The 27,989-nt window shown below is 45.6% G+C and overlaps 2 protein-coding genes across 3 annotated transcripts in view; both read right to left on the bottom strand.

Moving 5' to 3' along the window:
* Positions 1 to 2,622, bottom strand: part of LOC311312908 (conserved oligomeric Golgi complex subunit 3-like) — a gene marked incomplete at its 5' end in the record, with an annotated part of 25,140 nt that extends 22,518 nt beyond the window's left edge. The window contains one exon of the mRNA XM_084442916.1: positions 2,521 to 2,622. Coding sequence (XP_084299042.1) covers positions 2,521 to 2,622 — 102 coding nt within the window. The remainder of the gene's footprint in view (positions 1 to 2,520) is intronic.
* Positions 2,623 to 6,296: 3,674 nt separating this feature from the next.
* Positions 6,297 to 27,333, bottom strand: mid1 (midline 1). 2 transcript variants are annotated; one of them, XM_084443170.1, is made up of 10 exons: positions 27,248 to 27,333; positions 19,235 to 19,956; positions 11,350 to 11,445; positions 11,118 to 11,225; positions 9,515 to 9,663; positions 9,224 to 9,351; positions 8,573 to 8,716; positions 7,878 to 8,039; positions 7,567 to 7,774; positions 6,297 to 7,456 (listed from the first exon to the last, which is right to left on the bottom strand). In XM_084443170.1, the coding sequence occupies exons 2-10, from the start codon at positions 19,898 to 19,900 to the stop codon at positions 7,108 to 7,110; spliced, it is 2,010 nt and encodes a 669-aa protein (XP_084299296.1). In that variant the 5' UTR covers positions 19,901 to 19,956; positions 27,248 to 27,333; the 3' UTR covers positions 6,297 to 7,107. The 2 variants fall into 2 exon arrangements, with proteins under 2 accessions (XP_084299296.1, XP_084299297.1); XM_084443171.1 differs by lacking the exon at positions 27,248 to 27,333 and adding an exon at positions 22,084 to 22,198.
* Positions 27,334 to 27,989: the final 656 nt, after the last annotated feature.

Here is a 27,989-nt window from a genome sequence, read left to right as displayed (position 1 = left end):
ATTGGGGTTTGTAGCAGTAAACTTGCTGGGAAGCCACTGAAGGAATGCAGAAGGAATACATGTGTTTATACAGTACAGCCCATGGCATCTGGGTAAGACTGCAGACAAGGTCTAAGTTAAGACACAGGTCAACATGCATCCATCTGGGTAAGACTGCAGACAGGGCCTAAGTTAAGACACAGGTCAACATACATCCACATTCTACAGCTCCATTCTACAGCTTCTGATCACTGTAGCCTATTCCCATGTCCACATTCTTTGCAATAATCAGAATGGTCATGCATGTCATGAACTATGTACAGAGCTCTAAATGGGTTGTATTGATTGGTGTGTGAGAACAGACACAGCCATACACACAAACAACTTGCAATGCAAATTCTAGAGAGGTCGCTCTTCAAATATTGAGGTTAGTAAAAGGAGATTGATGTTGTATTTATTGCCATGTTCCTTTTCACGCGGATACATGTGTGGTTGAGGAACTGTGACACTGTACGTGGTTACTGTGGCTACTTATGCTAGCTCTTGCTCTGTTGTTGTAAGGAGGCCGGCTATAAACATGCCAGATCAAAAATAACAGAAGAGATACAGTATGTACTAGCAAGCTGATTATTATTCATTCGGAGGTGAATGTGTGGTGGATGTCATGGTGGATGTGTGGTGGCTCTCATGGTTGATGTGTGGTGGATGTGTGATGGATGGATGGTGGATATGTGGTGGATGTCATGGTGGATGTGTGGTGGATGTCATGGTGGATGTCATGGTGGATGTGTGGTGGATGTTTGGTGGATGTCATGATGGATGTGTGGTGGATGTCATGGTAGATATGTGCTGGGTGTATGGTGGATGTTAAGGGTAGCTTATATAGACTGGAAAGTAGAGGCCCTAGAATGGATCCTTGTGGGACCCCAAATGTCATTGAAGTGTTTTTTGAGCTGTGATCACCAAGGGCAACAAAAAACTCTTAGGTAGCTCCTGAGCCAGTCAAGGACTGGACCGGAGAGGCCGACCCAGTTCTCAAGTCTTCCAATAAGGATTTCATAATCTACAGTGTTGAAAGCTGGGCTCCGGTCCAGAGGGACAAGGACAGAGAGCTTTTTTGCATCAGTGTTGATTCTCAGGTCATTTACAACCTTGAACAGTGCTGTCTCTATGCTATGATGAGGGCAAAAACCAGACTGAAACGTGTCAACGATACAGTTTGCATCTAGGAAGTCATGTATATGTTTGAATACATTTTTTTCTAGAATTTTACCTAAAAATGGGGGTTGGAAATCGGTCTGCATTTCTTAACCAAGCGTTTTGTAAAGAGCCTGTAGTAATAAGGTTGTAATGTGGAATGTCTCACTACCACTGCTGCCTGAGCGTGCTTTACATGCTAGCTGCGCAGAGTAGAGAACAGTCGTGCTGTGTATCTGTACTGTGCATGGCCTTCATAGAATGTGTGAAATGTAATGATGCAATCAATGATCAGGCTTGTCTTCATTCGTAGACTATAGGATAAATACACTGAATCAAGCCTGCTAAATCTGCTCAAAGATGCCACCTGGCGGTGATCCATCACTGAAATGAAATCACGCCCAGCTGAAATCCCATGGGATTTCCCCTGTGAAATACCATGATGGTGAAATGCTGCAGCACTGATACAGTAAGTGCTACAGTAGAAGCTCCCCACTGTAGATAGAAGCTGTCTCACTGTAGGTGAGACAACCTCACCTCCTCAACCCTCATCTTGAACACCAGCATGTTGAGTCCTCTCTTATACTCCCTCTTCACCCATGACTGCATTACATTACATTAGCCAGATGCTTTTATTCAAAACAATTTACTTGCTTAACTTACAAGAACCATTAGTCGCTAGGACTCATAAGAGCATCTCCTTTCTAAACAAGCATCTATTGTAAGAGCTTAACCAGTGCTAAAGTAAAAGTGCAAGAAAAACTAAATACAAATACAATAAGTGCTAAAAGGAAGGCTCAGGGTAATGCTTTTTGTAAAGGGGAGTTTTCAGTCTGCGGCAGAAGATGGACAGTGACTCCACTTCATGGAGTCATTCATGGAGTTCATTCCACCACTGTGGGGCCAAAAAAGATCTGTGACCGGATCGATCAGCCGCTGGGGCCTCGGAGTGATGGGGCATCAGTGCCCTTGAGGTAGCAGAGCAAAATGGTTGGGCAGGAGTGTTGGGCTTGACCATGGCCTGGGGGTCAGAAGGAGCTGTTCTTCCCTGTAGACTAGCACCAGAGTCTTAAACTGGATGCAAGCTGCTACAGAGAGCCAGGGTAGAGAACGGAGAAGGGAAGCGATGTGGGACTTGGGGTGGTTGAACACTAGGCCAGCTGCAGCTTTCTGGACAAGCTCCAGAGGTCTGATGGCCGACGCTGGGGCCACAGCAACAAGGGAGTTGCAGCAGTCTAGGTAAGAGATGGCAAGGGCCTGGATGAGCACCTGTGCCGTCTCATCAGTGAGGAAGGGGCAAATCTTCCTGATGTTTTAGAGCAGGAATCTGTAGGACCACTGTACCGTCAATGGTGATGGACAGGTCACGATGTGGGGGCCATCTTTCACCGGGAGGAACCTCAACTGAGTCTTGTCCAGGTTGAGCTTCAGGAGATGTTTCGCCATCCATTCTGAGATGTCAGCCAAGCACGCAGTAATGCGTCCCTCCACTTGTGTGTCAGAGGGGGAAAATTACAGAACCAGTTGGGTGTCATCAGCATAGAAGTGATAGGAGAAGCCATGCAAGCGAATGGCAGAACCCTGAGATAGTGTAGAGGGAAAAAAAGAAGAGGACCCAGAACCGAGCCTTGTGGAACCCCCATAGTCACCCTGCGTGTTTCTGACAAGGACCCTCTCCATGTCACCTGGTAGGAGCGACCCGTCAGGTAGGATGCAAACAGGTAGAGTGCAGAGTCACAGAGATGCATGTCCCCTTCAGGGTGGAGAGGTGGTCCACCATGTCAAACTCTGCTGACAGGTCTAATGCCTGATTCATACTCTACACGAGCTACGCTGACGCGGCTGTGAACGCGGATCTACGCAAGTATTTTGGTTCACTCTGAGTGTGTGGGGGTCGCTGCCTTGCGTCAGTGCCCGTATCGGTTCGTGTGAAATAGCACTTGCGCTCATGTAAAGTTAAAATTTTTGGCATGACACACATTTCTACGCAAGGACGCGTCAATGTCACCTTGCGTAGCTCGCGCTAGCGTAGCTTGCGTAGAGTATGAATGGGCCTTAAAAGTATCAGGACAGAGGAGAGAGCTTGCTCTCATGGCGTGAAGCAACTCGGTCACAGCAAGAAGTGTCATCTCTGTCGAGTGACCCACCTTGAACCCGGACTGGTGGTGGTCCAAGAGGTTATTCTGGTGGAGATACAAAGACAGTTGGTTAAAGACAGCTTGTTCAAGTGTTTTGGATAGAAAAGGTAAAAGGGAAATCGGTCTGTAGCTTTTGACGTCAGAGGGGTCAAGTGATGGTTTCTTCAGGAGGGAGGTGACTCTGGCAGTCTTGAAAGCAGAGGGAAAGCATCCTGACACAAGAGATGTGTTCCTGATGCGGTCAGGAAGGGAAGGAGGTCAGGCACAATAGACTGAAGGAGAGGGGAGGGGATCGGGTCAAGGGAGCATGTGGTGGGGTGGCTAGATGTAACAAGGTTGAGGACCTCGTTAGGGGAGAAGGGAGGAAGGTAGGGTAAGTTGGGACATGGAGAGGGGAGGGAGGGGGGAGAGGTAAGAGATGGAGAGGCTAGAGAAGTCGTCAGGGAGAAGAGAGGAAGTAGGAGGATGGTGTGGGGTTGGAGGAGTGAAGAGAAAGTTTCAAAGTGTTTTAGAACTGGAAAATGTTAGAATTTCAGCAGATAGAGAGGAGGGAAAAGTGGAAGAAGAGATTAAGATTGAGAAGTTAAAAAGTTCCTCCGGGTGTTTGCCTTTGCTCCATTTACGGTCAGCCACCCTCAGGCTGCGTCTCTCAGTACACACTGAGTCCGACAACCAAGGGGCAGGTGAGGTTGGCCGTGCTGGCCTGGAGGGGAGGGGACAGAGATTGTCCAGAGAAGTGGAAAGATCAGTAACAGTATCAAAGGGTAGGAGAGAGAAGGATTCAGGGGCAGGAAAGGCAGAGGTAACAGAATAGGAGAGGCTAGTGGGGGAGAGCGAGTGGAGATGACTATGGGTAGAAACCATGTGGGTAGGGGCCAGGAGGAGGTAAGGGGGGAGAGGGGAGGGAGAGATGTAGGATAGTAGGATATGAAATAGTGGTCAGAGAGCTGGAGGGGAGTGAGAGAGAGGTTAGCAGTCGAAGTGTCTAATAAATATAAGATCCAGCTGCTCGTGGAGGAGAAGGGGAATGGAAAGAAAGAAGAGGTTACAACTTCTCATTTGGGATGTTGAAGTGTGAAGGATGAGTGTGGAGCCACGTCCGAAAAGAGTGAAACTCATCTGCCTAACCTAATAGCCTAACCTAGTACCCATTCATACTCTAATTGTCCCTGGACTCCCGACCTGAGGGCATGACTAACTTCATCAGGATTGGACACATACTTAGCCATACTCTACTATCTCTGATCTGTCCAACAAGATCGAACTACATAAATAAGAGTCATCTGATCTATGTTGTGAAATATTAAACTAAACACCTCAAGCTCTGAAAAGTAGATGGGCCCCTGAATAGAATCAATTTCATTGGGTGGCCTAGTACAGGTACAGTAAATGGCTTTTTAAAACCAGTTTAACTAATCTTAATAACGTTCAATTTATAACATGTATGCATTTCAAAATGCCAGCTCCTCACAAAAAGCAGACATCATACTATGTGAAATGTATGGAATACATTGATACAATGGAGTCAGGAGCTACTGTATGTAAAGAGAGCAATCTGCTTAGTCCCTTGACTTTGGCCTACAGGGGACATACTGTAGCTGTTTGCCAAGGCTCTTTGGTTGTCTAGACATGCCCAAAGTATTCCAGAGGCTTTAAACTGGCGGTAACTATTTGGCATGTTATGTGTTTTTGTGGCTTTTAACTACAACAAGGAATCTCTCTTTGAGTCATATGTTTATATCTACAGATAAAACAGTGGAGGAATAAAAGAGCAAATTCAATTTGGTGATTACACAGATAATGCTCCTCTAACATGTTTTTTCTGTGTTGCGACTGAGCAGCCAAATTTAAGTATCCACAGTATTTTCTTGAATTTATGCTGCAAAAGAGGGAGAATTTCACCGTTGTGTCTATTTAGCAAATTATGTGATCAAGGGAAGTCATCAGAATTGAATAATTGGTGGGGGGGGGGGGGCAGACACTGATTTCCTCTCTGTAACCTATTAATATTTAAACACCATCTTCTCTTAACTGCCTCGAGGCATAGAGGTTGTTAACCCCATTCTGTATCAGTTTGCCTGCAAATACACTCTTTATTAAATGCTCCAAGATGACACAGTTCATATCAATGAATGCAATGGGATTGGTTTAAGTATTAACTTGGGTTTGAACTTAATTTTTTAAAGAATTCAAGACAATGTTTCAAAACAAACTAATACTACTATGTTGATGATCAACACATGCACAACCCTACACAGAAACACTGAACCCTAAACATCTTTAGCGTCTACAGAATGATGCTTCTACAGTGCAATTCTACTGGTGTGATGAAATTATTGTGTGGTTGATTTGACTCGCAATATTTTCATGGCTTCTAGAAATTGTTTGTGCACAAAATATTTATACATGCCACCGATTAAACCATGAGGGTGTGCATGGAGGCAGCTGGTCCAGGCTGTGTGCATGGGCTCAGAGGCTCTGTCATGATCTGTGTCCCGGGGGTGTCTGAGGAGGAGGTCATACTTAGTTCAGATTTTTTTTTTGGTCTACTAAAGCTGAAAGGAGGTCCAGTGGTCTTCAAGCCATGTTATTTGAGGACAAAAAGAGATGTCAGGGGAAATCTTGTCACACTTTAAGGACTATTGTATGTTGCTGAAGTGGCCTTTGGAGTGATAGTGACCCACTTTTCTTGCACTGTTGTGATTGAAAGGACTGGCCAGAGACAGGGGGGATAAGACTCTTATCTGTTAATAAATCCCTTTATTAGTTCGATTTATTTCGCCCCTATAAGATTGAGAGAAGCGATAAAATCCAGCCAAAGCATGAGCACACTGTCAGAAATGAAACACAATGATGCACCACAGGGTGGACTAAGATATTTGGATGATGTTGTTTTATTACAACTTTGACAAAGGAGTTATGCAAGCATGAAAAAAAAAAACAATCTCCTTTTTTTCTTTTTTACAAATTTCTGTGCGAACTAACAAGTATGTGAAGACAACAACAACAAAAAGGTTGGATATTTAGAATTTGGAAATTGTCATTATATTAACAAAGAAATTGCACATAATTGCAAATAATAAATAGTTTTCCAGTGCAATTTCATGTGACATGGGATTTAGATTGACATTTAAAGAATAATCAAAGCGAATCAATTTCTTCACATTATAGTGGTTTTCAGTATAAACAACGGATAAGGAAATGTTTGTTAAAAATGTCCCAATGGCCACCAGTGGGCCACTGCTAGTCTGTGTTAGTCTCTGGGTTTGTCATCAAACATGGTAGAATGGATCTAGATACAGTACACCTGTGAAGAAAAAAGTGTTGCCGTATAAGGCCAGGCTGCTGTCATGGCATGTCAGAATCCACAGGTTATAGGTTGATCATCATGCTGCTAATAACTGATCACGGGAAGAGTTACACCATCTGCCAAGTGTTTGAAAATCAAATATAGTTATCTTAGGGTTGTGTGAAGAAGTTGAACTCATATCCAAAATATTATCCATGTTTCTCCCTAAAACCGAACTCCCCAAACCAACAAGCATACCTGTACATGTAGTAGAGTACATTACTGTGCAAAGCAAGAAAGACATCTACAACTTATTTGGAAATCCAATAAATCATTCCATAAATAATTCTAAAAATCTTCTCCTGTAAGAACTTGTTTAGAAAGAATCTGAAGCCATGAAGCTTTGATCTGGTTTGAAGAGTACAACATGTGGGAAACCCCGTCAGCCAGGTGTGACGGTGGCCAGTCTCGTCTGCCCCGCTGGCATTGGTGTGATCAGTGCTGTCAGTCTTGACAGTCTGTCCCCTCAAGGTGGTCTGGGATTGGCAGCCCAGTAATGACCGTTAAACACTTGTTCCACAAGTTGAACACTGGACAGACGGGCTGGGCGAAGGCAATGTCGAAGGTGTACAGGTGCTGCGACGCCACCGCGTCGTAGAAGGACAGCGAGCCGGAGTCGTAGTCCAGTAACACCCCCACTCTCCGCAAGTGGGGGGACGGCTCGATGGGCATCTCCTTGCTGTTGTGCCGCACCACCCAAGAGTTATTGCAGCGGGACAGCACCCAGGTGGAAGAGTTCTTGCCTATCCACTCGTGTTTAGGTGCTGACTTGTAAGCAATGCCCACTGCAAACCTGTTGGGGAGAAGTTAATGTTGAACGTTAGCCGCTAACATCCCGGTACCTTCTCCGTACGTTTTCATAATGAATTCATGTGCAGGATACAGGCGAGCAGACGTCTTTACCAGGTGCTTCCTCCTATCAGGGCCTCCCAGTAATGGCGCCCGCTGTCGATGTACACGTTGGCGATGACGCCGTAGCTGCCCTGGCTGGTGAAACGGTCCTGTGTGTGGCTCTTTTTGGACGATGTCTCGTCCCTCTCCACCGTCAGGTTGTCATGGGATATCTTCAGCTTCTTGTGAGAGGACTTCGGGTCCAACTTGAAGGGCTGACCTGAGAAAAGGGATTTTAGGGTTAAATAATAGTAATCAACGATGTGGAGCGATAGCATTCGGTAGTGCCGCGGTACAGCTGTTGGACATGCAGGCAGACGTACTGTTGGTCTTGAGCTTGCCAGGCTCACTGCTACGGTTCCCCGCCTGGTTGATGGCCTTCACAATGAAGATGTACTTAGTACCGCACTGGAGCCCATGCACAGTGTAGTGGTTCTGTTTGATGTTGGGGACTATCATCCAACTGTCTGCCGAGTTACACAAACCTAGACATCGGAAAGAAGCATTCGGTCAGTGACAAGGAGGAATGGATCCGACAACACTGGATCTCCCGAGATGGAGAGACCCATCACAGACAATAGCATTACAACTTCGCCGCAGTGTGCTTAGCCACTGTGGAGGAAGAGGGCCAATTGGTTGTTCGAGCGTGCTGTGACCTTGTTAGGGCGATCCATTCAAACAGACTGCCGCTCATGGCAGTCCGGGGGCAGTATCCCATCCATGATATGCATCTGGAGTGGAATCCAGACTGACTACTCTGGCCTAGATGAGTCTGTTCCAGAGATTTGGGGTATCTCATTATCCACAGACAAAGGAAGGAGAGCCTAATTCTGCTGCCCCACCCCCTGCTGTCAGGACAACTGCTTCATTTCATCTGCATAATGCAATGAATCCCCCAACACTATTTACGGTAAACTAGACCCTCTATCTACCATCCCCCTCGGACATAAAAGTAACAAAATATTTGATCTTCAGCACTTCAGAGGATCTTCAGAGGAAAGCTATGTGCAATACTTACTGACAACATTGGCTTGGCCAGTGAAGATGGCGTACTGCAGTTCATACGAGACGACACAAAACTCATCGTCTGACGTCCAGTGAACTGTGATGGTGTCATATGATGCCATACATAATTCCTCGCGGATTATTGGTGGATTTGGAGCTGCAATAGAAACACATAAAGATGCCACAAGGTCATTGCAGGATAGCAACCTAGAAACAAAACAATGAAAGGTTTATTTCCACAGAGGCTTACAATAAGTCACTGAATGAGCCACACACACTGGCAGAGGACTTTTACTGTCACTTCGCTGTGTCATGTGATTTGAGTTGGTTTAGTGTGCCTTCAGCTAAAAGCCACCGCTCCAATCTAGAGCCAAACACCCTGCAGAGTATGCCCTCAAGCCTTGACAATGAAAGCCAATTGCACTTCTCTGGAGATGAAACCAAAGCCTTTTAGTTCCCCCAGGAGGCACTTAAAGAGCACCTGCGTGGCTACTAACATGCGTCCACAGCACACGTAACGGATCATCTGAGCTCAAGCCGGTTTTCTATTTGACTTGCAACTTAACGTAGTTCAACACTTTTAGAAGATACTGTGAGGCAACATAATTAATTGTAATAATGAATTGAATTTTGATAATTATCTTGATTTTACGATGCCACTAACCCGTGAGGTAATCCAAGCTCTCTAGCATCTTCTTCTCCCTTGTGAAGTCAAGTGCGAATGTATCGAACGTGTCGTTCAGATTAATCTCAGGGATCAGGATCTGCGAGGAGGCTGTTGCCATGGACACTCTGAAACAGAAGGGTTTATAATTTATGAGACAACGGGATTTGTAATAACATAAAATCAGTGTTATAACATTACCACCACCACCACCACCTCCATCATCATCATCATCATCATCATCATCATCATCATCATCATCATCATCATCATCATCATCATCTCCAGTACCTCTCACAGATGTTCTTAGCGGTCTGGAGGAAACGTGCGTGATCTGTCTCCTTGAGGGTGTGGTCAGCTTGCAGGATGAGGGAGGAGGACCTCTCAATGCACTGCTTACAGCTGGCTATCTGCTGGGCCAGTCTACGCACCCGCACAGCCTGGGAAGAAAATCACAAGATTCGCTAAGTATCCTACTGGCCTACAACAGACACAGGACCAAGGACCAGCAGTTACCTGTAAGTGGTCTAGGGGCTTGTTACGAAACCACAGCTTTCATACTTCGCAGCATAAAATTGGGGACAGTCAGTATCTGTCTCCAGTGTGTCTACTTTTGGCATCTTCATAATACCCCAATTATATACTGTAACATTACAGGAAGTGTGTTTAAGCGTGTCTCAGCACAAGACTACGGCAGTCGTTTGATAGACCGAGTTTCCTGCTGACCTGGGCCGTCACCAGGCAGAGCTACTTGGAGATAAACATTCAGGACGACACGTGGAATGTCTGTTCTAAACACGGCCTGTCCGTAATGTCGCCATGGCAACCCGACCCTCATATCCTGCCCCGCGGGAGGCGCGCCCCTCCCTCCCCCCCCCGGCGGCGGAGAGCAGCCTCCCGCTCCGACACGAGGCACGGGGCGAGGAAGGAAGCGGCGCTCCTCAGGGGGGGCATCGCAGGAAACTTGGCATGGTGCGCCGCAGCCCCCCCCCCTCCCCCGGAGCCCCCCTCCAATTACGCTCGCCGAGCGAGGAAAAGGAAGACGAACTCCAGGGGCAGAGTGGATTCCTTTCAAATGCGTGCCGTGCCAACAGACCTCCATTACTGTCACTTAGCATACTACACAATACCGCACACTGCGAACACACACCGTGACACAAAACCTATTAGGCCCGCTGCATGCTGGGTCTTTCACAGCAATGAGCTGACAACGCTGGTTTTAACGGAACATGCACTCCGATGCATATTAAACAATGCCTCATAAGAAAGAAGCTGATCCGTGTTCATGTTTGTCTCCTGAGATGTCATTTGAAGCCGTGGGTGAGGAGCAGCCCTTGTGCTATGATTTCCCTGGACTCAGTCTCTAAATACTGCGCTCAACTAGAGACTGAGGACGCTCATCCAGATTCAGTTGCTAAAAGTGGGTGGAAACAATTTGAGAGATGCAGATTTCCCCAGCCTCTTCAGCCCCTGGGGACAGCTACAGTACAGTGGACAACAGGAGCCAGTCTGAGCATGCATGCTCCTAAGGGTCAGCCCAATGAGTCATCTGTCCTCTTCACTGATCATCACAATATTCAGAGAGCACGTAAGAGCTACTCCGGGCACAAATAGACGGTGTACCGGGTGTTTACATGAAGCTGCAAGCGAGTAGTTCTTTAATAAAAAAAAATAAAAAATCTGATCCATTGTAAGAACGCTCTATACCGTACAGTCCCAGTGGGAACACTATCACCTTTTAAAGGAACAAACTCCAAACATGCATAATGAATACGTCGCTGTTTAATAACAGCCTGTCCACTCAGTATATGAATGTGTCCTTGTAGCTTAATTCCCGACTACCTGCAGTGCTACAAGGGGACAAAGAGGAAAGGAAGTCGTATGGAAAATCTACCTTCCCCTCCTTGATCTTGGTGGCTATGATCTGCCTCCTCTGCTGGACAACCTCGATCAGCTGGTCACACTCCTCCAACAGCTTGTTCTCTTGTCGCGACGCATTCACCTGGGGGACGACAGAGGAACCACAGGGGGGATAGGACAGAGACGTCAACCGCAAGCCATGAAACAACAGAGGCTGGGACACAGGTGCCACAGCCCGCGACTGAAGTGCTCCCACATCCTCCTACCTCCACGTGCTGGCAGGTCTGGATCAGTTTGCCCATCAGGGTTTCCAGCTCATTGTTCCTCTTGATCAGGCTGCTGAGGTTAGAGTCCAGGGCCTGCTGCAGGAAAACAACCAGAGACAAAGTATGAGCAACAGAGAAGGATTTCCCTCAAAACACACCCATAGCCAAAATAGTTCAGTAGCTCTGGAAGAAGAAGGGGATATGATAAGCAGTGTGACCATGGTGTGTCCAGTGGTGGAGGATAAGCAGCTAACAGGCAGTCCCGTCGTCATTGTCACATTCTAGTTACTATTTTAAGACTGTATATTTATTTGCCCAGGGACTGTGGGTGGAAATTAGCTGTTTTAGCTATAACCTTGTACAGTGCATCTCTCCCTATTCTATAGGGTAAATGTCTACTGTACATTGTCCCTGTCTTAAAAATCAATAAAAATCAATCAATCAATCAATTCTGAGAACCCTCTGCGAACCTTCTGAGAACCCTCTGAGAACCCCCAGAGGTCCTGTCGTGCTGCTGCCTGTCTGCTGAGCAGAGGAGGACCCAGCCCAGCATCAGAGCCAGAGATCCCGGGAACAAGAACCAGACCCGGCATTAATCATACACTGATGAGCCAGATCCAAACCTCATACGGCCGGGGGACAGAAGAGCCGGATGACCTTGGTTCTGCTCAACAGTACTGTGCCTTTTAGAGCACTGCAATGTTTTCTGCTTTGAATGCACGTGGGCTAGAAAATTCTACCCTGTACTGTGGTACTGTTCTGCAGGGATTATATTGTGTGTTGTAATGGGTAACATTGGTTTGATCTCTAAGAGGGTTAGTGTAGTGGTATTTAATCCTGTAGGGAATGAATACTGTGATTATGGTGAAAGAGGCAGGCGGCAGATGGGGAGCACCTTCAGCCACAGGCTCATCCCACGCAGGTGCAATACAGAGCGGTTCAAATGTTCCTTTGTGCCAGCAGCCATCAGACTATACCAACAGTGCCTGAGCGTTCCGTGTGTCATAGAGGTGTGCATGTATGTACTGTCTGTCTGTCTGTCTGTCTGTCTGTCTGTCTGTCTGTCTGTCTGTCTGTCTGTCTGTATGTATGTATGTATGTATGTATCCAGGTCGCTGGGACAGTGCACCTGTGTCGGACATCCTGTGCTTAAAACTTGCTTTGAAAGTATGTCTATCTGTATTGTCTGTTATATTTTCTTTTAATTGTTGTAACTGTTTCTGCTGCCTTCTTGTACATATATACAGTATTGTGTACTCCTAAACTTATATACTTGTATAGTTATTTATATTTATACAGACAATGTATGCGGGCACATATATATCATTCTTATTCTATTCTATACTGCACAGTTACTAATTTCGTGTCTGATATCCATTTTTATGCTGCTACCCCCCCAATCTAATGTCTTCTCTTTGTTTCTCTGTATCTAGTTTTCTCTTCTTTCCAACCTTTCTGTATATTCTTTCAATGCTGAAACACCTAATGTCCCCCTGGAGGGATCAATAAAGTCTTATCTTGAATCCCCGGCCTATTGAGTCTATAGATAACATAATATCCCACTCTTACAGAGAAACGATCAGGGACTATTTTGACTTTAATCTGAATTAAACTACCAAACGTAAATAAATACTACAACTTTAATTTCAATAGTGTAGCTATTGCTCATGTAGAGTACGTTTCTGTTTTAGTGCCAGCATTAGGATCCCCAGCTTGAGGAAATGAATGGACTGAGGGGAGGAAACTGGAAAGAACTGAAGGTATTTGTGAAATCACTGTGAAGCCAGTGGTGAGGAAAGTTCCTTCAGCTCAAGGTTTTCACATTGACGCAGGGCCTTATGAAATCAGTGTGTACTGAAATAGCAGGGTTTTTTACTGAACTGCTCTCACAATGTATTTATATCCATTGGGAGGTGATGAAAGCCATTATATGAATGCTGTGTGGAAGATACAGGATAGAGACAATGCTAACTGCTTCTGTAGGACAGATCCCAAGAGAGACTCCATCAGTCAGCTGGTGATCAGCGTCACAATACAGCTCATGTAACACAGCTCACTTATTATAAAAACCATACCAAGAACATCTAAGATATTGGCCAAAAACAGACCACATTGAACGAGGACAAAAAAACAAAAGCAAAAAAAACAAAACACTTATCTAAATAGTACCCCTCTCTCTCTCTCGCTCCCTCCCTCCCTCCCTCCCTCCCTCCCTCTCTCTCTCTCTCTCTCTCTCTCTCTCCCTCTCTCCCTCTCTCTCCCTCCCTCTCTCTCTCTCTCTCTCTCTCGCTCTCTCTCTCTCTCTCTCTCTCTCTCTCTCTCTCTCATCCATACGTTTGACAGATTAAGTGGCATGCCAGTTTGTATTTCAGATCACACCAGGGAATAAAGAGCCTGCTTCCGCCAGGAGATGATTTATCCCGAGCCATTTACTGGAGAGGGTTTGAAGCTCCTCTAGCTGCAAAACCGCACCGTCCAAGATGGATATGTAAACAGCCGCTAGACACACCGCCTTCTCTGCCAACCAGTTTTATTTCCTTCAGTAATTCTTCTTTATAGAATATTCACTTGGCATTCTTCTGCCTTTTGAAATGTGTTTGATCCTGGTGACTAGACAGTCATGTCAAGCATTTTTGGGTTGTTTGTTTGTTTACTATTTGATTAAATATTTTGGTCAGTGAGTACTCCAATATCTTTACTTGAATGGCTGCCATGAGTCTATATTTGGAGTGAACAGTCCTGAGGAAAGGTGGTTAAATGATGGCTGGAGCTGCCAGGACAGTTTCCAAACATGGCCGGTGTTCTGACCTGTCAGGTCTCAGTCAGGAAGGAAGACAGACGGAGTAAGCCAAAGGTGTGGGACCAGAAGAGTTCCCCATCAAGAGGAAGCTGCTGATCTTTCCTCTCATCAGTTGCGGGTTACTTTAGGGAAACAGAACTCACAGAGAACTGTCTAAACAGGACAAGAGGAACACTTCAATATGGCACACAGAGGCTGAAAACTGAAGGCACAAAACTCCCTACCCTTCGTCTCAGCTGAAGTGGGGTCATTTGCTCAATTCACATAAAACTTGCAGTCGTGCTTTTAACATGATCACATCACGTTGCTATGGAGTCTGCCCTGCTGACTGCTGCTTGGCGCTCTCATTCTTACTTGCAGGTATATTTAGTTATGTGGTGGTATATGATCTACATGACATCCATCTCCAGAAAATGCTACAGTTAAATGTGCAAATGTGATCCCTGTATATTAGTTTTCAGGGGGTGCATGTTCCCTCTGAGTTGTAACCAAATAGACCAATGAGGGGCAGTGAACAACATCAGGGGAGTCTTGTTTAAACTTGTGAATGTTGACATGCCTTTTTCTTTTCTAAAAAGTCATTATGGGATATGTTGTGCTTTGGCTATTGCATATTTTGTCATTGGTAAAGTCAGGTGCCTTATTTGTTTGCAAGAGATACCATTGTTACTGTAATGTTCAGAATCATGCCCTTACGCCTCTCAAGAAAATGGATGATACTGCACAACCAGCTGCAGGTCATTCTATGTCACAATATGATGCAATACAACAAAAACTATATATAAAAAGGAGTCAAACGATCCAGCAAAAAGTAATCACACTAACGTAAGAAAAAAACTATGAGTGTTAAGTCTTCTTGACACGATAGTCCCGATGCTCATGAATCCTTTGATTCTTAAGTACTGAGAAATAGTTAGGTCTGAACATTCATGTGACATGGATTTGAGCTGAAAACTTTAATAGTACTGTATATTACAATAATGTGTTATCCAATATATGCTGTTATTTTCAGAGGGGACTGAAAGACGAGACAAGGCTGCACACAGTGCAGTACATGACACTTGATCTACGCTCCCTCTGGAGAAAAAACAGATCCAGATTTACTCTACAGTAAGACTTAAATCATAAATGTGTCCCTGAGTGAAGTCAAAGCAATGCTGTAGATATCACCTAGTCTGCCTCATCCTGCTCTCTCCTGTCACTGAGGTACAGTAGCAGCATGGAGGTCTCTGCACAATGACAGCATGGCCAGACAAAGGAGACACCAGTTAAGGATGATGCTCTGACCTAAATTGCCACAGTGCTGCAAGGTTAGATTACTGCATCTCAGTTTCACCGTGACCAAGCATTTGCCGCAGGCAAAAGTTTTATTCTTTTTGATGATGAAAATCCAAACTGAACAAAAATACATTTTTGTGTATCAAATAAAACCCCTTTTGTGAGTCATGCATGAAAGGTGGACTTTGTGACCATAGGGAAAGGCTTAGAATGAAACATGACACCGTGTGATCCCTGTGAACCTCTCACCTAAGATACTAATACAGTAATGACTGTACTCTGAATAAGGCCACCTCAAATGAACTACAGTATTAAAATGTAATTCCATCAGTCAAGATGCAATTCATTATCTCGAAGTCAGGCTGGATACATCACGCTTTTGCTGCTTGCTCTCGCCTCCACTTGCATTTTTCTACTGATATTCTTGCTTTTCTTCTGTAAGAAACTATGAGCAGCGGCTCCTGGATACTTATAAATCACTGGGACTGTAATTTTTGTGGATATAGTAGGCTGTTGCCATATTTCAACATTTAATTATCTCCTCACGAGAACGTGGGCGTGGCAGCAAGATGCCCCCCTTCTCCACAGAGGACTTCCACAAACCTCTGCAGAAGATTACAGAGCTGGAAACCAAAATTCCCCATTTAGAAGTGAGAGTGGAAATCAATGGACTAAATGCGAATGACACCACCTTACCATGGAAACAATGGACAAGAGCATGCTAATGCACGGCTAATTAGCACCAACAAGACTACCAAGAAACAGGAGAGCTGTGTACTGGGTAATAAATCTACAAGTGATAGTCCTCCCTGGAACTCTCTTGGTGCAAAACCTAAGAGTAAATCATTTCCCAGGGAAATGGGAGGATGGGTAACAGGCAGAGCACAGCGCCCGGAGATTTGTGATGAGACTGGATAGCCTGCATCATCCAGGCAGAGCGCCTCTTCAACCCCTGTCCTTGATAGGACACAGCTGTGGACAGCTGAAAAAGGGAGAGCCAGCAACAAACCTCCCAGATAACCAAGTGTACAACTGGAGAACAAATTTGCCCCACTGGTGCAGGACCCTGCATCTCCATCTGATGACCTGGATCACATCTCATCTTCACACAGCAGGGTAAGGACTGAGAGTAAATCAGAAAGTAAAAGGCTACAGGGAAAGCTAACGACTGGGCCTCAAACTCTGATTATTGGCTACTTTACTGTAAAAGATGTAAGAAGCATGTGCAGTAAAAGCACAAAAATACATTGCTTTCCCAAGGATATGGTCTCTGACATGACAAAGAATTTTGCATATCGGGGCTATACATCCAACTGTGAAAAACATTATAGTGCACGTAGGGATAAATGACGTTGAGAAACAGCAGTCTGAAGTTCTCAAACAAGACTTTATTGATCTGTTGAACACAGTCAGTTCTCTGAAATACGTAGTCTGGTTTAGTTGTAGCCTACACACAGACAAGTTGTGTTTTTTTTTTCTTTCCGGACTTCTGTCACGTTTTTCGGCTCTGCCATGTGGGTGAGGGCTCTGACCTTGTCAGGGTCAGCTCTGACCCCCTCCCCTCCTCATTGATGACCTGGCCCAGGAACTTAACCTGCCTCTTTGAGAACTCACATTTTGTGTTGAGTGTGAGCCCTGACTGGAGGCGCTTGAGCACTGCCATGAGACATGTATCATGTTCGGCTAGGGTAGCCCCGAATACAGGACCATCCATGTGACACAGCTACACAGACGACCCACAAATTTATATCACCAAATCACCAGGGGACTATAATCACATACAAGTGCTGAGTAAGTGCATTGAACAAATCAACAATTGGATGTGCCAGAACTTTCTTCAACTAAACAAAAATGAAACTGAAGTAATTGTCTTTGGAGCGAAAGAAGAACAATTAAAAGTCAGCGCTGAGCTCCAATCACTAATGCTAAAAACCACAAACGAAGCCAGAAATCTTGGTGTAGTCATAGACTCTGTCCTGAATTTCAAGGTCACATTAAGACAATTACAAAGTCAGACTAATATCACCGGAAGAATATATCAAGGATTAAAGGATTTATGTCTCAACAGGATCTGGAAAAACCTGTCCATGCGTTTATCTTCACTAGACTCGACTACTGTAACAGTCTGTTTACAGGTCTCTCTAAATAAATCGATCAGACAGCTGCAGATGATTCAGAACGCTGCTGCTTAAGTCCTCACTGAGACTAAGAAAGTGGATCACATCACTCCAGTTCTGAGGTCCTTACACTGGCTTCCTGTCTGTCAAAGAATTTACTTTAAAATACAGTGGTTGGTTTATAAAGCACTGAATGGTCTAGGGAAAAAATATATTTCTGATCTGCTGCTACAGTACGTATGAACCATCTAGACCTCTCAGGTCATCTGGCACAGGCCTGCTTTCTGTCCCCAGAGTTAAAACAAAACATGGAGAAGCAGCGTTCAGTTTTTATGCTCCACATATCTGGAACAAACCTCCAGAAAACTGCAGGTCTGCTGCAACTCTCTGTTCTTTTAAATCAAGACTGAAGACTTTTCGCCGCTGCTTTTCATTAAATGAAATAATTATTCATTCATACACTGCACTGTAACTTTTATTCCTGTATTTTATTTTTCCTGCATTTTGTTTTAAATGACCTTGTATGTGTTTCTTGCACTTTGTCTTGATGCTTTTAATGTCAGTTTCATGTAAAGCACTTTGAATTGCCTTGTTGCTGAAATGTGCTATACAAATAAACTTGCCTTACCTAAGATCTGCTCTTTGCTTTGAGTGACTTCAATATCCAATAGATTTATTCTAAAGACAAATTGTTTAGTAGTCTACTGTACCACTTTGTCTTGTATGTCAGTGTCTCTAGACAGAACTTGACAAATCCTAGAGGCAATTTCCATGTGAAAAGCTGACAACACCAAGCTGCATGGTTGCCTTCTAATAGACCATTAATTGCTCCCATGAGGTTTCTGGAGCCATGATCGAATCCCATGGCGTGTGTTGGCAAAATACTGACCCACAAAGCCCAAATCTGGCTGCTTTGACAGGAGTTCATTGAAAGCTAAAATGGAAGGAATGCATAGCCGTCTTGTTGTCTGTTCCAGCAAGCGCTGTGCTCTCCTGATTAAAGCAGAGCCATGGCGGGAGACTTAACCTGAAACACTGGAGACATGCCCTTTTATTGGTAGCAATTGTGCGGTTAATGTTACATTTAAGCCCTTCAAAGCGAGAGGGCTATGGTGAATGATACCTTGTTGGTCCTAACAGCTTTTGCTCTTTGAAATGTTATTCACATACATTCTTAGTGTTTAATACCGATGCAGCTCTGTAAAATAGAACAGGAGAATCCATCATGTGTCATTTCTCTAGATAATGGTGTCATGCCTTTTTTTTCTTTTAGAAAAGCCCATAAAATGTATGGCTACTTTTAACAAAAGTCTTAGTGAGTCATACTATAGTGAGTTATAGTGAAGCTGTCAGATCTGTCAGAGTGCTGACTTCTGTTTCACCCACCACTCTGTCCAAAGAAGCATTTCCACTGTGATAACATTCAGGACATGGATGACTAAAATGCTATTTATTTGAAGTGTCAGCAATAGTTGCAAACAGAACACCACATCATCATGTTGATGTTGTAACACAAACCCACCAGCAATCACACAGATGAATACAAGCAATCCTAAAATATTTGTTTCTTTCTAACTACACATGCAATTTTATCAGAAGAGAAAGTGGTACTGATTTGGTCCTGCGTGCTGTGTGTTTAACCCTCTAGGTCCCCGGGTGTTCCTGTGTGTGTGGACAGAGCGCGTCTTACCTTCAGTTTGTCGTAGCGGTCGCTGAGGGCCGCCACCTGGTGGTCCCGATGACGGCCCACCAGCTTGCACAAGGCACAGATCAACTGTTCGTCTGTCACACAGTACATGTTGACCTTTTCGTCATCGTGCTCCAGGCACATGAGTCCCCTGAGGTGGGAGTCCGGCAGGGGCTCGGTCAGGCGGTGGCCGGTGAAGGGCTTCTTGTTGGGGTGGGTGGCCTTCAGGCACTCGTCGCAGTAGGACACCTCGCAAGTGACGCAGGTCTTCACGGCATCCTGGGGTGGGTCCTGCTCACAGAACTGGCACTGGACCCGGTCGCCGGGCGAGGTCATGGCCGGGGCGTCCGGGGCGGCCCGCTGGCGCCGCGTCTCGCTGGGAGAGTTGGGGCCGCTGAGCGAAGCCTTCTGGAAACGATCGATGATGTTCTGCAGGGTGACGTTGCGCTTGAGTCCCTCTAGGCCCCGGTGGCTGAGGGCGATGACATAGCGGCAGGTGGGACACTGGAAGGCGCTGATGGACTGCACGGGCTCGCTGGGCGTGCAGTGGGAGGCCAGGATGCGCCGGGCGCAGTTGAAACAGAGGCTGTGTGCGCAGGGCAAGAGCAGCGGGTCGTCGAAGAGCTCCAGACAGATTGGGCAGGTCAGCTCAGACTCCAGTGTTTCCATCTTCACGCAATACAAGACGGTGCCGTCAGCGAAATCCAGGGAAGCTGACCAGCTATCTGTGGAGATGACATACAGTAACATTTAATTAGAGATAGAGTACATTCATAGAGAGATTCATAGGGCATTGAATCGCACACACAGACATACACCAGTGTTTGCCATGTCTCTCCTATGATGTTTTTTATCCCTTTTTGCTCTGAAAATTTAATTTAATGTAATTTATTGCTCTATAAATGTTCTTAGCCATTAGACAAACATACTCCAGGAGCTTGCTCGATCTTCTCGTTGAGAGAGGTCAGGGAATAATTTTTACAGCTCACTTTTCAGGCCCCTGGGTGATATTGTTTTTTTGCTTCCCTCTGGAATATGTAGGTGTGGGACCTATGCCCACCTCCCTTGTTCTCTGTAAAGCGCATTGTGTTGCCTCTGTGTATGAAATGTGCTATACAAATAAAGCTTTGATTGATTGATTTGAACTGAATTGAAAAGGAGAGAGAGAGAAAGAGAGAGAGAGAGAAAGAGAGAGAGAGAGAGAGAGAGAGAGAGAGAGAGAGAGAGCTGCAACTGAGAGCCAGAGCTGTAGGGGGTTGTCAACTTTCCCAGGATGGAAATTAATGACTAGTTTTGCCACATTCCTAATCTTAAATAAACTCTTAAAGAAATCGTGCTGAGATAAATTGTTGAATATCATGTTTCTACAGTAGTATCTTTCTAATCAGACAAAAAGATTCATCTGAAAGAGTGTTGATGTATTCTGATCAGAAAATTCATAATCTGAGAGTTGTTTTGGTACAGTACACAGTACATTTCCATGAAAATCGAAATTATCCATATGTATTTCAGAAAGACTAATCTGCTCTTTTTTTTTTAATGAAATAAATGGGTAAAAACTAAAACTGAACCTCCCGGCAAATTTTATGTAAGTGGCTTGTTTACATGTTTTGATTAATACAGTAAATATAGGAGCTACAGGACTCCTTTAGGTATAATATTATAGTATATACAGTAAGAATAGCTTGGCCAATCTCCACCTCACCATTGTATAGAGCCTGTCACATGTGGTGTAGTGTAGTAGCCCGGCTGGCATGCCACAGGGCCCAGCCAGACAGCTCAGTGAAGCAGAAATCTGTGGCCATGGCTGCTCACGGCCGTAGCTCTAAACCGGGCTGGACACTGAGCCATTGTTACAGGTCTCTCAGACACCCCAGCTGCTGGAGCGGACACGCTGTGCCCACTGCGCCCCCCCTGTGTGAACTCTCTACCTCCACTCATTACGTGTGAAAGAAGGCAAAAGCTCATTATCAGGCCAGCTGGGCACAAGTGGCCTTTGAAGTTGTGAGGATACTGCAATTACCCTTCAGCCACAGGCCCTGGTCTGTTCCTCCTATTCTATTCAAATCCACAGAGGCTCTCGGCTACCCTGCTGTACAGCCAGAGACAAGAGACAATTGTTGCACTTGCCTCCTGGTCCATGATGCAGAAAATGTGCATCTGTGGCCCTTTTGTTCTACAACTATTGTTGGTTTTCGGGGACACATAGCCAATGCAGGTGTGTGCTTTTCTCAAAGGTAACAAAGACATTCTTTCTTCTACAAAGCCATCAAAGAGACAAGACCATAGTGAGAGACAGCATTTGCACAATAGGTTCAAAAACTAGGTAAGAGTACAACTGCAAATACCAATTTCTATATACTGTCTGCTCTCAGATGAGCTGATGATTGCATGGTCATCTTCACTCCAACTGACATACGTACTGTATAACTGTTTTACAACATAACTGTTTTACAAGCAAACTATTGTTTCACACAGTGAAGATATCTCCAACGTTTACACAAACTACAGCATGCTATCTTGAACAGATCTTGCCAAGAGAATCGGACCAGGTGAATTATGTAGTAATTCAAACAGACCGCAACACTTCATACTGCAAATATGCAACCAGAGCTGCCAGCTTTGTACTGTATAAGGAACACAATGCAAAGGTAGCGGTACAAAGCCATGTGCCCCTTGCCTCGATGTCATCCTACACAGCTGAAAGAGTCCCAGAGTTACACACGCAGCCTGTAAATCCAGACTGTGGCAGACGGCCAGGCTGCTTCCCAGTATCGACACCTTCCAGCCGAGCGCTACAGTACGCACTCCAGAGAGTCCCCTCCGTTCAGACGCAGGTCACTTTTACCCACCGATGGATTCCGGCCCACTTTGCACAGAGCAGACATTTCGGCTGAGGAGGAGGGGGGACGGGGTGACGGACGGACTCCTGACCCGGCCCACGAAAGAAGATTTGCGGCGGTCGAAGCGGCGAGCCCCGAGCGGGCCGGCGGCGTGCGCGGACAGAGGATCCAGGCGGCACAAAGTCTTCGTAACCCAGTAAACCTGCAGCAGGGCTGTCATTAACCAGGAGCCGGAGCGAGAGGCAGCAAGCACAACAGGAAAAGCTGCCCGACAATTCCAGGAAAGCCAGCTCCACCTACAGCAGGAGAGCCGGCCAGCACTGGAACCAGAGTCAGAAAGAGAGAGAGAGAGAGAGAGAAGAGAAAAAGAGTCAGTCAGAGAGAGAGAGAGAGAGAGAGAGAGAGAGACAGGGGCGGGAGGGCGGGCAGATTGAGGGAGCCTGTGAGGGGGATGGAGAGGGAGGGGGTAGTTGAGAGAGTCTGTAAGAGAAACAGAGAGAGAGAGAGATTCGGGTCCTGAGCGTTCCTGTGGCCCTCACAGGGAGGTCAGTGTCCTCCCCGGCCTGACTGCTCAGCGTGAGCCGGCAGGGAGAGCGTCGGGGTTGGTTTCCCCTCTGTGACCGTCTCTCTGCCCCTCCCACAGCACAATACTGCCCTGTGTGGCCAAACGCCTCTTGGCTCTGTCACCAGGGATTAAAAAATGAGAAAGGCTGATGACAAACACACACACACATATGCACGCACGCACACACACAGCAAAGAGGGGATGGGAGCTTGGCTGCAGGATTCATCTGGAACATGGGACAGGCATCTCTGATTCCCACAACAACAGACTGACCTGGAATGCGTAGATTACATCACAAGCTGTGTTGTCTGGCCCCCCCTCAGTTTCACAGAAAGTTTCACTAAATCATCACACCAGATTCAGATTGTCAGGATCTAAGACATTTCAGCATTTCAGTCCGTCTCTACCCCTTTCACCATAACAACCACGACAACAGTATAAGCGTTGAACACGGTCTCCTAACACACCTAACACAACATAACGCTGACGCCAGCAGTTCACAGTGGTCCGGTACGTGAACATGGCTCAGATTGAGTAGTGGGGGGGGGGGGGTTCCTTTAGGTATGGGAGCGGCTCCATCTGCTCACCATGTGCCTTTCACATCCAACTACACTCCCACTGTGCTACGGTTGAATCCTCCTATCACTCAAATGGGCCTTCAGAATGAATCTCCTCTCTGACTGGCAGGTTCATATTGTCGATATTAAAGACGTGCCTCTAACGCGGGCACAGCGGCGGGTGTGAGGCGCGTGGCGCTGTAGATGGGCATGATGGGAATGTGAATGGCATTTCCTGGTCTTCCTCTAAAGCCTCCTGCAGGGGTAGGAATGAGTATTGGGCGGGGGGGGGTGTCTGGTGGAGGAGAGAGATGATTCTCATCAGGACACACTCGGGACCACAAGGCTCTTCAAAGAAAGAGACGCGGAGCCAAACTAGCTCATTCCTCAACCCTAGCAGCTCTCGCTGCTCTGTCGTTCACCTCAGAACACATACTGCACCTTCCGGCCTCGCATACGAGTTTGACTCAGACTTTGGCAGCTGTAATTTATGCACAGTGGCAAAGATACCAGCACTCGCAGGAATGTCCAATGCCGGATAATTTAATGCCTTTCCATGGCACGGGCCAACGGACGATTCAGTCTTGTCAGCTATCATTTGTGCAGCATAATATCCATGGAGGTGTATAAGTAGACTGCGCATCAGGTTTACATGTGGCTTCTTGTCATTATGCAATAACCATGTCACATTCACCCCCCCCCCCCCCATTGACACAACATCCATCAATGTTATGTGTTAGACTGAATTATCAGTTGCCTTGGAAGCCTGGAGGCCATTGTCTGTCCACGACCAGCTATGGAAAAAGTCCATGTGAAACGTGACATTTACAAAGAGGCTTTGATCTGCTCTGCAGCCGGTCAGAGCTGGCGCTGGACCCACAAATCAATGCAACTGTGCAGCGCCATGGGTCGGAGAGGAAGCCAACTTTGAAGCAGCCTAAAAGCTGTGGTCATAAGGCATATGGGCACCAAACTCCCATGAAGCATAAGATGCCAGCAGAGCCGGATTAGGAACAGATAAGGTGATATGTAAATAGTAAATATGCCCCGTGAGAGAATGGGGTGTAAACTGCTGAGTCCCAGGCATGGCGACGTGCGATCACTCAACCCAACAAGCACAAGAACAATAAACAAGGCAACAGTAGGTGTCTGGAAGTCAGCACTGACAGGTTTTTCCAGTGCTGGGTACTGTAGGTGCAGAAACTTGGCTCGGGCTATATATACTTAACAATGAGGTTCTTATAAGTTGACACAATGTGCTGTGATATTAATAACAAAATTGGGATCAAATTCAACAAGCATTGTGGTCGTCACCATGAGATGAAAAAGGTGAAGAGGAAGGGGAAACGATTTCCTGTTCAGGCACTTTCTAATCCTCTTGGTCGCAGTCTTTTATCATTCCTAATTATGGCCAGAGTCCATCACTAAGTAGTCATTATCAGGGAGACACAAAAAGAGAGTTTGCTCCTCGTTTTGCCTTCCTAACATGTTTATTGTAATCGTGTCTTGTTGGTGTATCTGTGACCAATCTCTGGCCCTGCTGGGCCGCTGATGTAGCGGGCCGAGGCCTAACGTGATTCTCAGCTGTGGTGCAAGGCAGTTCTCTGCACCCGGACAGATCACTGTGATCACTGTGTCAGCAGGGGTTTGATCCTGACCCACGTTCACACCATCAGGAGCTTGGATGTCATATTAGAAGACAAACTGACACTGCAATCTGCAAAAAGTGAAGATAGATTTTTTTTACATTTCAATGCTCCACGTTTATATATAAATAAAAAAAATGACCAATTTGCCTACAGTATTAACAACTTTTAACCATATGATCGTTAACTGTATTGCTTATGACTGTGGAGAGTGTCTAAAGACTGGTTGAAAAAGAATGCAGGTAGGTTATACAATGAAATGGTTACAGAGACTCGCCACATTATATTCTATGTACAGTGGAGAAGTCATACAGTAGTAATACTGTACAATTCTAAACTGGAGATTAGAGGGAGAGAGTTTATCAGGAGAAAGTTGGATTCATACAGCCAGGTACGTGTACAGTATACTTTCAGTCAACAGGCGGCGTTGAACAGAGAGGCCTGTGAGTGCTGGCAGAGCCCGGCTCCCTGGACGCCGCAGGTCATCCTGGTCAGTAATCAGAACCGCCAAACTCTCCTGTTTCCTCCCCGCGGCTTGGCAGGTGGCACCAGCCGGGAAATTGTTTTCTTTCCACAAACCTTTACTGACGTCCACTCAGTCTCTGACTTTCCCAGCACAGAGCTCTGCAGAGATTGACTCTACTGATAAGAGACAGCCACGCCGCCCTGATGTACAGTAGGATACTAGATCATAACTTGACAAACGATATTAAAATGTATACATATTTGAGGTAAATTCCTAAATCATGCATATCAAATGGAAACAACTGGGTAAACCTTTTAAGTAATATTTTCAGTCCACTTCATTTCATTTGTTATATATGTTGTGGACTAGTACTAGTTAGTTTTAGCCAAAATCTTGAGCTAAAATAATTCCAAAATAAACAAACAAACAAAACAAACAAACAAACCTACTAGTTGACTGAGTGATATGTATACAATATCTCTGTTGTTACATTTCCACTCCATTATATACATTGAAGGGCCATTCAGAACTGCTAAACTAGTTAAAGAGCGACATCCTGTGGCCGACATGTGAATTGCATCCGGGGATACTCCTCACACAGCCCCCCAGCAACTTTCTCAGAAACTTTGCTCAGCTTCTAACAGAGACCAGCATTGCACACATATTCACAACACTGTCCATCACTATCCCGTCGCTCCTGACTGCACCTTGCTGTATTGACCTATTTCAACACTGTGTGAATCTCAGCTAATCATTCACTGACCACAGCGCTGATGTCTCTGGTTTCCACTCCCCAGAGTTCCCATGGTGACGGCGTACGGGTATTTGCCACACTAGTGATCAAAGGCACTCAGGAGAGACGACGACCAACATTCCTGCCCACTGGGAAAAGGCCAGTCACTCATTAATAGGACACCTTGTGGCTCCCACTACAATGTCTCACTTTTACTGTTTGTAAAGTAATGCAGTTGGTAGTTTGATAAGGAACTGGAGGCACAATGACATGCCCAGCACACTGGATCTCAGAAATACAGGCAATGTTGTCTTTAGTTTTTTTTTTTTTTTTATACATAATGCTATAGTGTCAACAGAGGTTCAGAACACACACGGCGTCTTATCTTATCTGAGCAGTAAACAATGTGGGACATCAGGGCATCAGGGAAGATAGTATGTAGACTGCCTCCTCCCTGCTGGGATACAAAGCTCTGATTATCTCAATTATTGGCAATAAAGTGTTGAAAAAGAGAAGGTTTGTGTAATAAATAAAGCTTTCACTGAGAATTCATGGAGTGAAAGGCATGAAGCATTAAAACATTCTGTGTTGAGATGATATTTAATACACTGCAGATCAGAGCTGTATTCTGCTGATGGTATGCCCGAATAAAAGCAGCACATCACACCCTCGTCTTGTAGGCAATCTTTAACAGGACATCTGACTTATCAGTGTGCAAAGTTCCACATGATATGCAGACATTGAACGTGTTCACAAGTACAGTAGCCTGCATGAAAATATAGAATGATAGCTTCTTTCAGAAAAAACTCACATCTTGTCTATATTTGAGATTACTTTGAGTGAATGCTACTGACAGGCCCTGCATTGCAATTCCCAATTGAAGTTGCACTCGTGTTCCACCTTCCCTCTGGGCGTTCACTACCCTGTTCCTCATCGTGTCTCGTCATGTCACTCAGCTGTGCCAACTCATCTGGATTCACAACATAATGAACATTCTGAATGGAACAAGGTGAGGTGACATCAGCTTTTGAACTGAGCTATGCCTTGAGGCTTGGAAACTTGGAATGACTTCATGTTTTTCTCACAAAACCAGAGAGCTGACATTTACAGGGCCGAGCTCTTGCTCTATGCAAATACGCCCTTTAACTAAACTCCTGTAGGCACTCTATCGTAGTTTATAGAACGGTCGTCTTGCCTCGGTCTTACCTGCCACATGGTTACGTCCATCAACAGAGGGAGGGAGAAAGAGAGAACGGTCCACAGTACTGACAGTCCACTGCAACAGGCTGGCCGGTCCAGCTGAGACTCAGTCTTCATGTGGCTCTCCCCAAAGTATCAGTCTCTTATGGGAGTTTCTGGCCCTGGAACCCTGTCCTCTCAGCCTATTGAAATGCAGCAGGAGGGTTGCAACTTTCCACTCTCTCTCGCCTTTCAAATGGGAAACTATACAGCGTCTGGCCACTGTGGGCTGCGAACTGTTGCTCTAGCCAATCACGCAGCGGGGGCAGGCCCTCTGAGGGGTGGGTGTGTCTGCTGAAACATTGTCAGGCTGGGAAGCTTCGCCGTAATGCTCTGGGAAGCTGTTTGATTCTGAAATCAATCTCCTCCAGAAGCACACGCAAAATACATGCCGTTACCACGCTAATTATCAATAAATGTATCTGTCATTATCTATAATGTTTCAATTATTACCATTTCATTAAGCCAGGTGACTATCAGAAGATTGCTCTGTCAAGAGACAGCCATTTGGATCTAGCTTGAAACACAACTAGTGCACTGTGAGGTGGATCACATTCAGAGGGAAACTCAATATAGCCAAGAGAAATAGCCTATAGCCAAGAACAACAATCAATGATGTCACTATGCATTACAGTATTAGCGAACTACGATCTGTGCGGTTCAACAACCCCGTGTTACAAAGTCCGATAAGCTGACAACTCCCATCACC

Source organism: Borostomias antarcticus (assembly GCF_949987555.1).
Source record: "Borostomias antarcticus genome assembly, chromosome: 9".
Lineage (NCBI taxonomy): Eukaryota > Metazoa > Chordata > Actinopteri > Stomiiformes > Stomiidae > Borostomias > Borostomias antarcticus.
Note: the sequence above shows the minus strand (reverse complement) of the source record. Positions and strands in the feature narration are given on the sequence as shown.

Bases quoted from the DNA above. Each gene is read 5' to 3' on its own strand.
- mid1 (XM_084443170.1), bottom strand. From the start codon at position 19,900: ATGGAAACACTGGAGTCTGAGCTGACCTGCCCAATCTGTCTGGAGCTC. The intron at 9,352-9,514 runs GTACTGGAGATG...CTTCTGTTTCAG, and splicing joins GCTAAGAACATCTGTGAGAG to AGTGTCCATGGCAACAGCCT. The intron at 8,717-9,223 runs GTTAGTGGCATC...TTTCTATTGCAG, and splicing joins GAGCTTGGATTACCTCACGG to CTCCAAATCCACCAATAATC.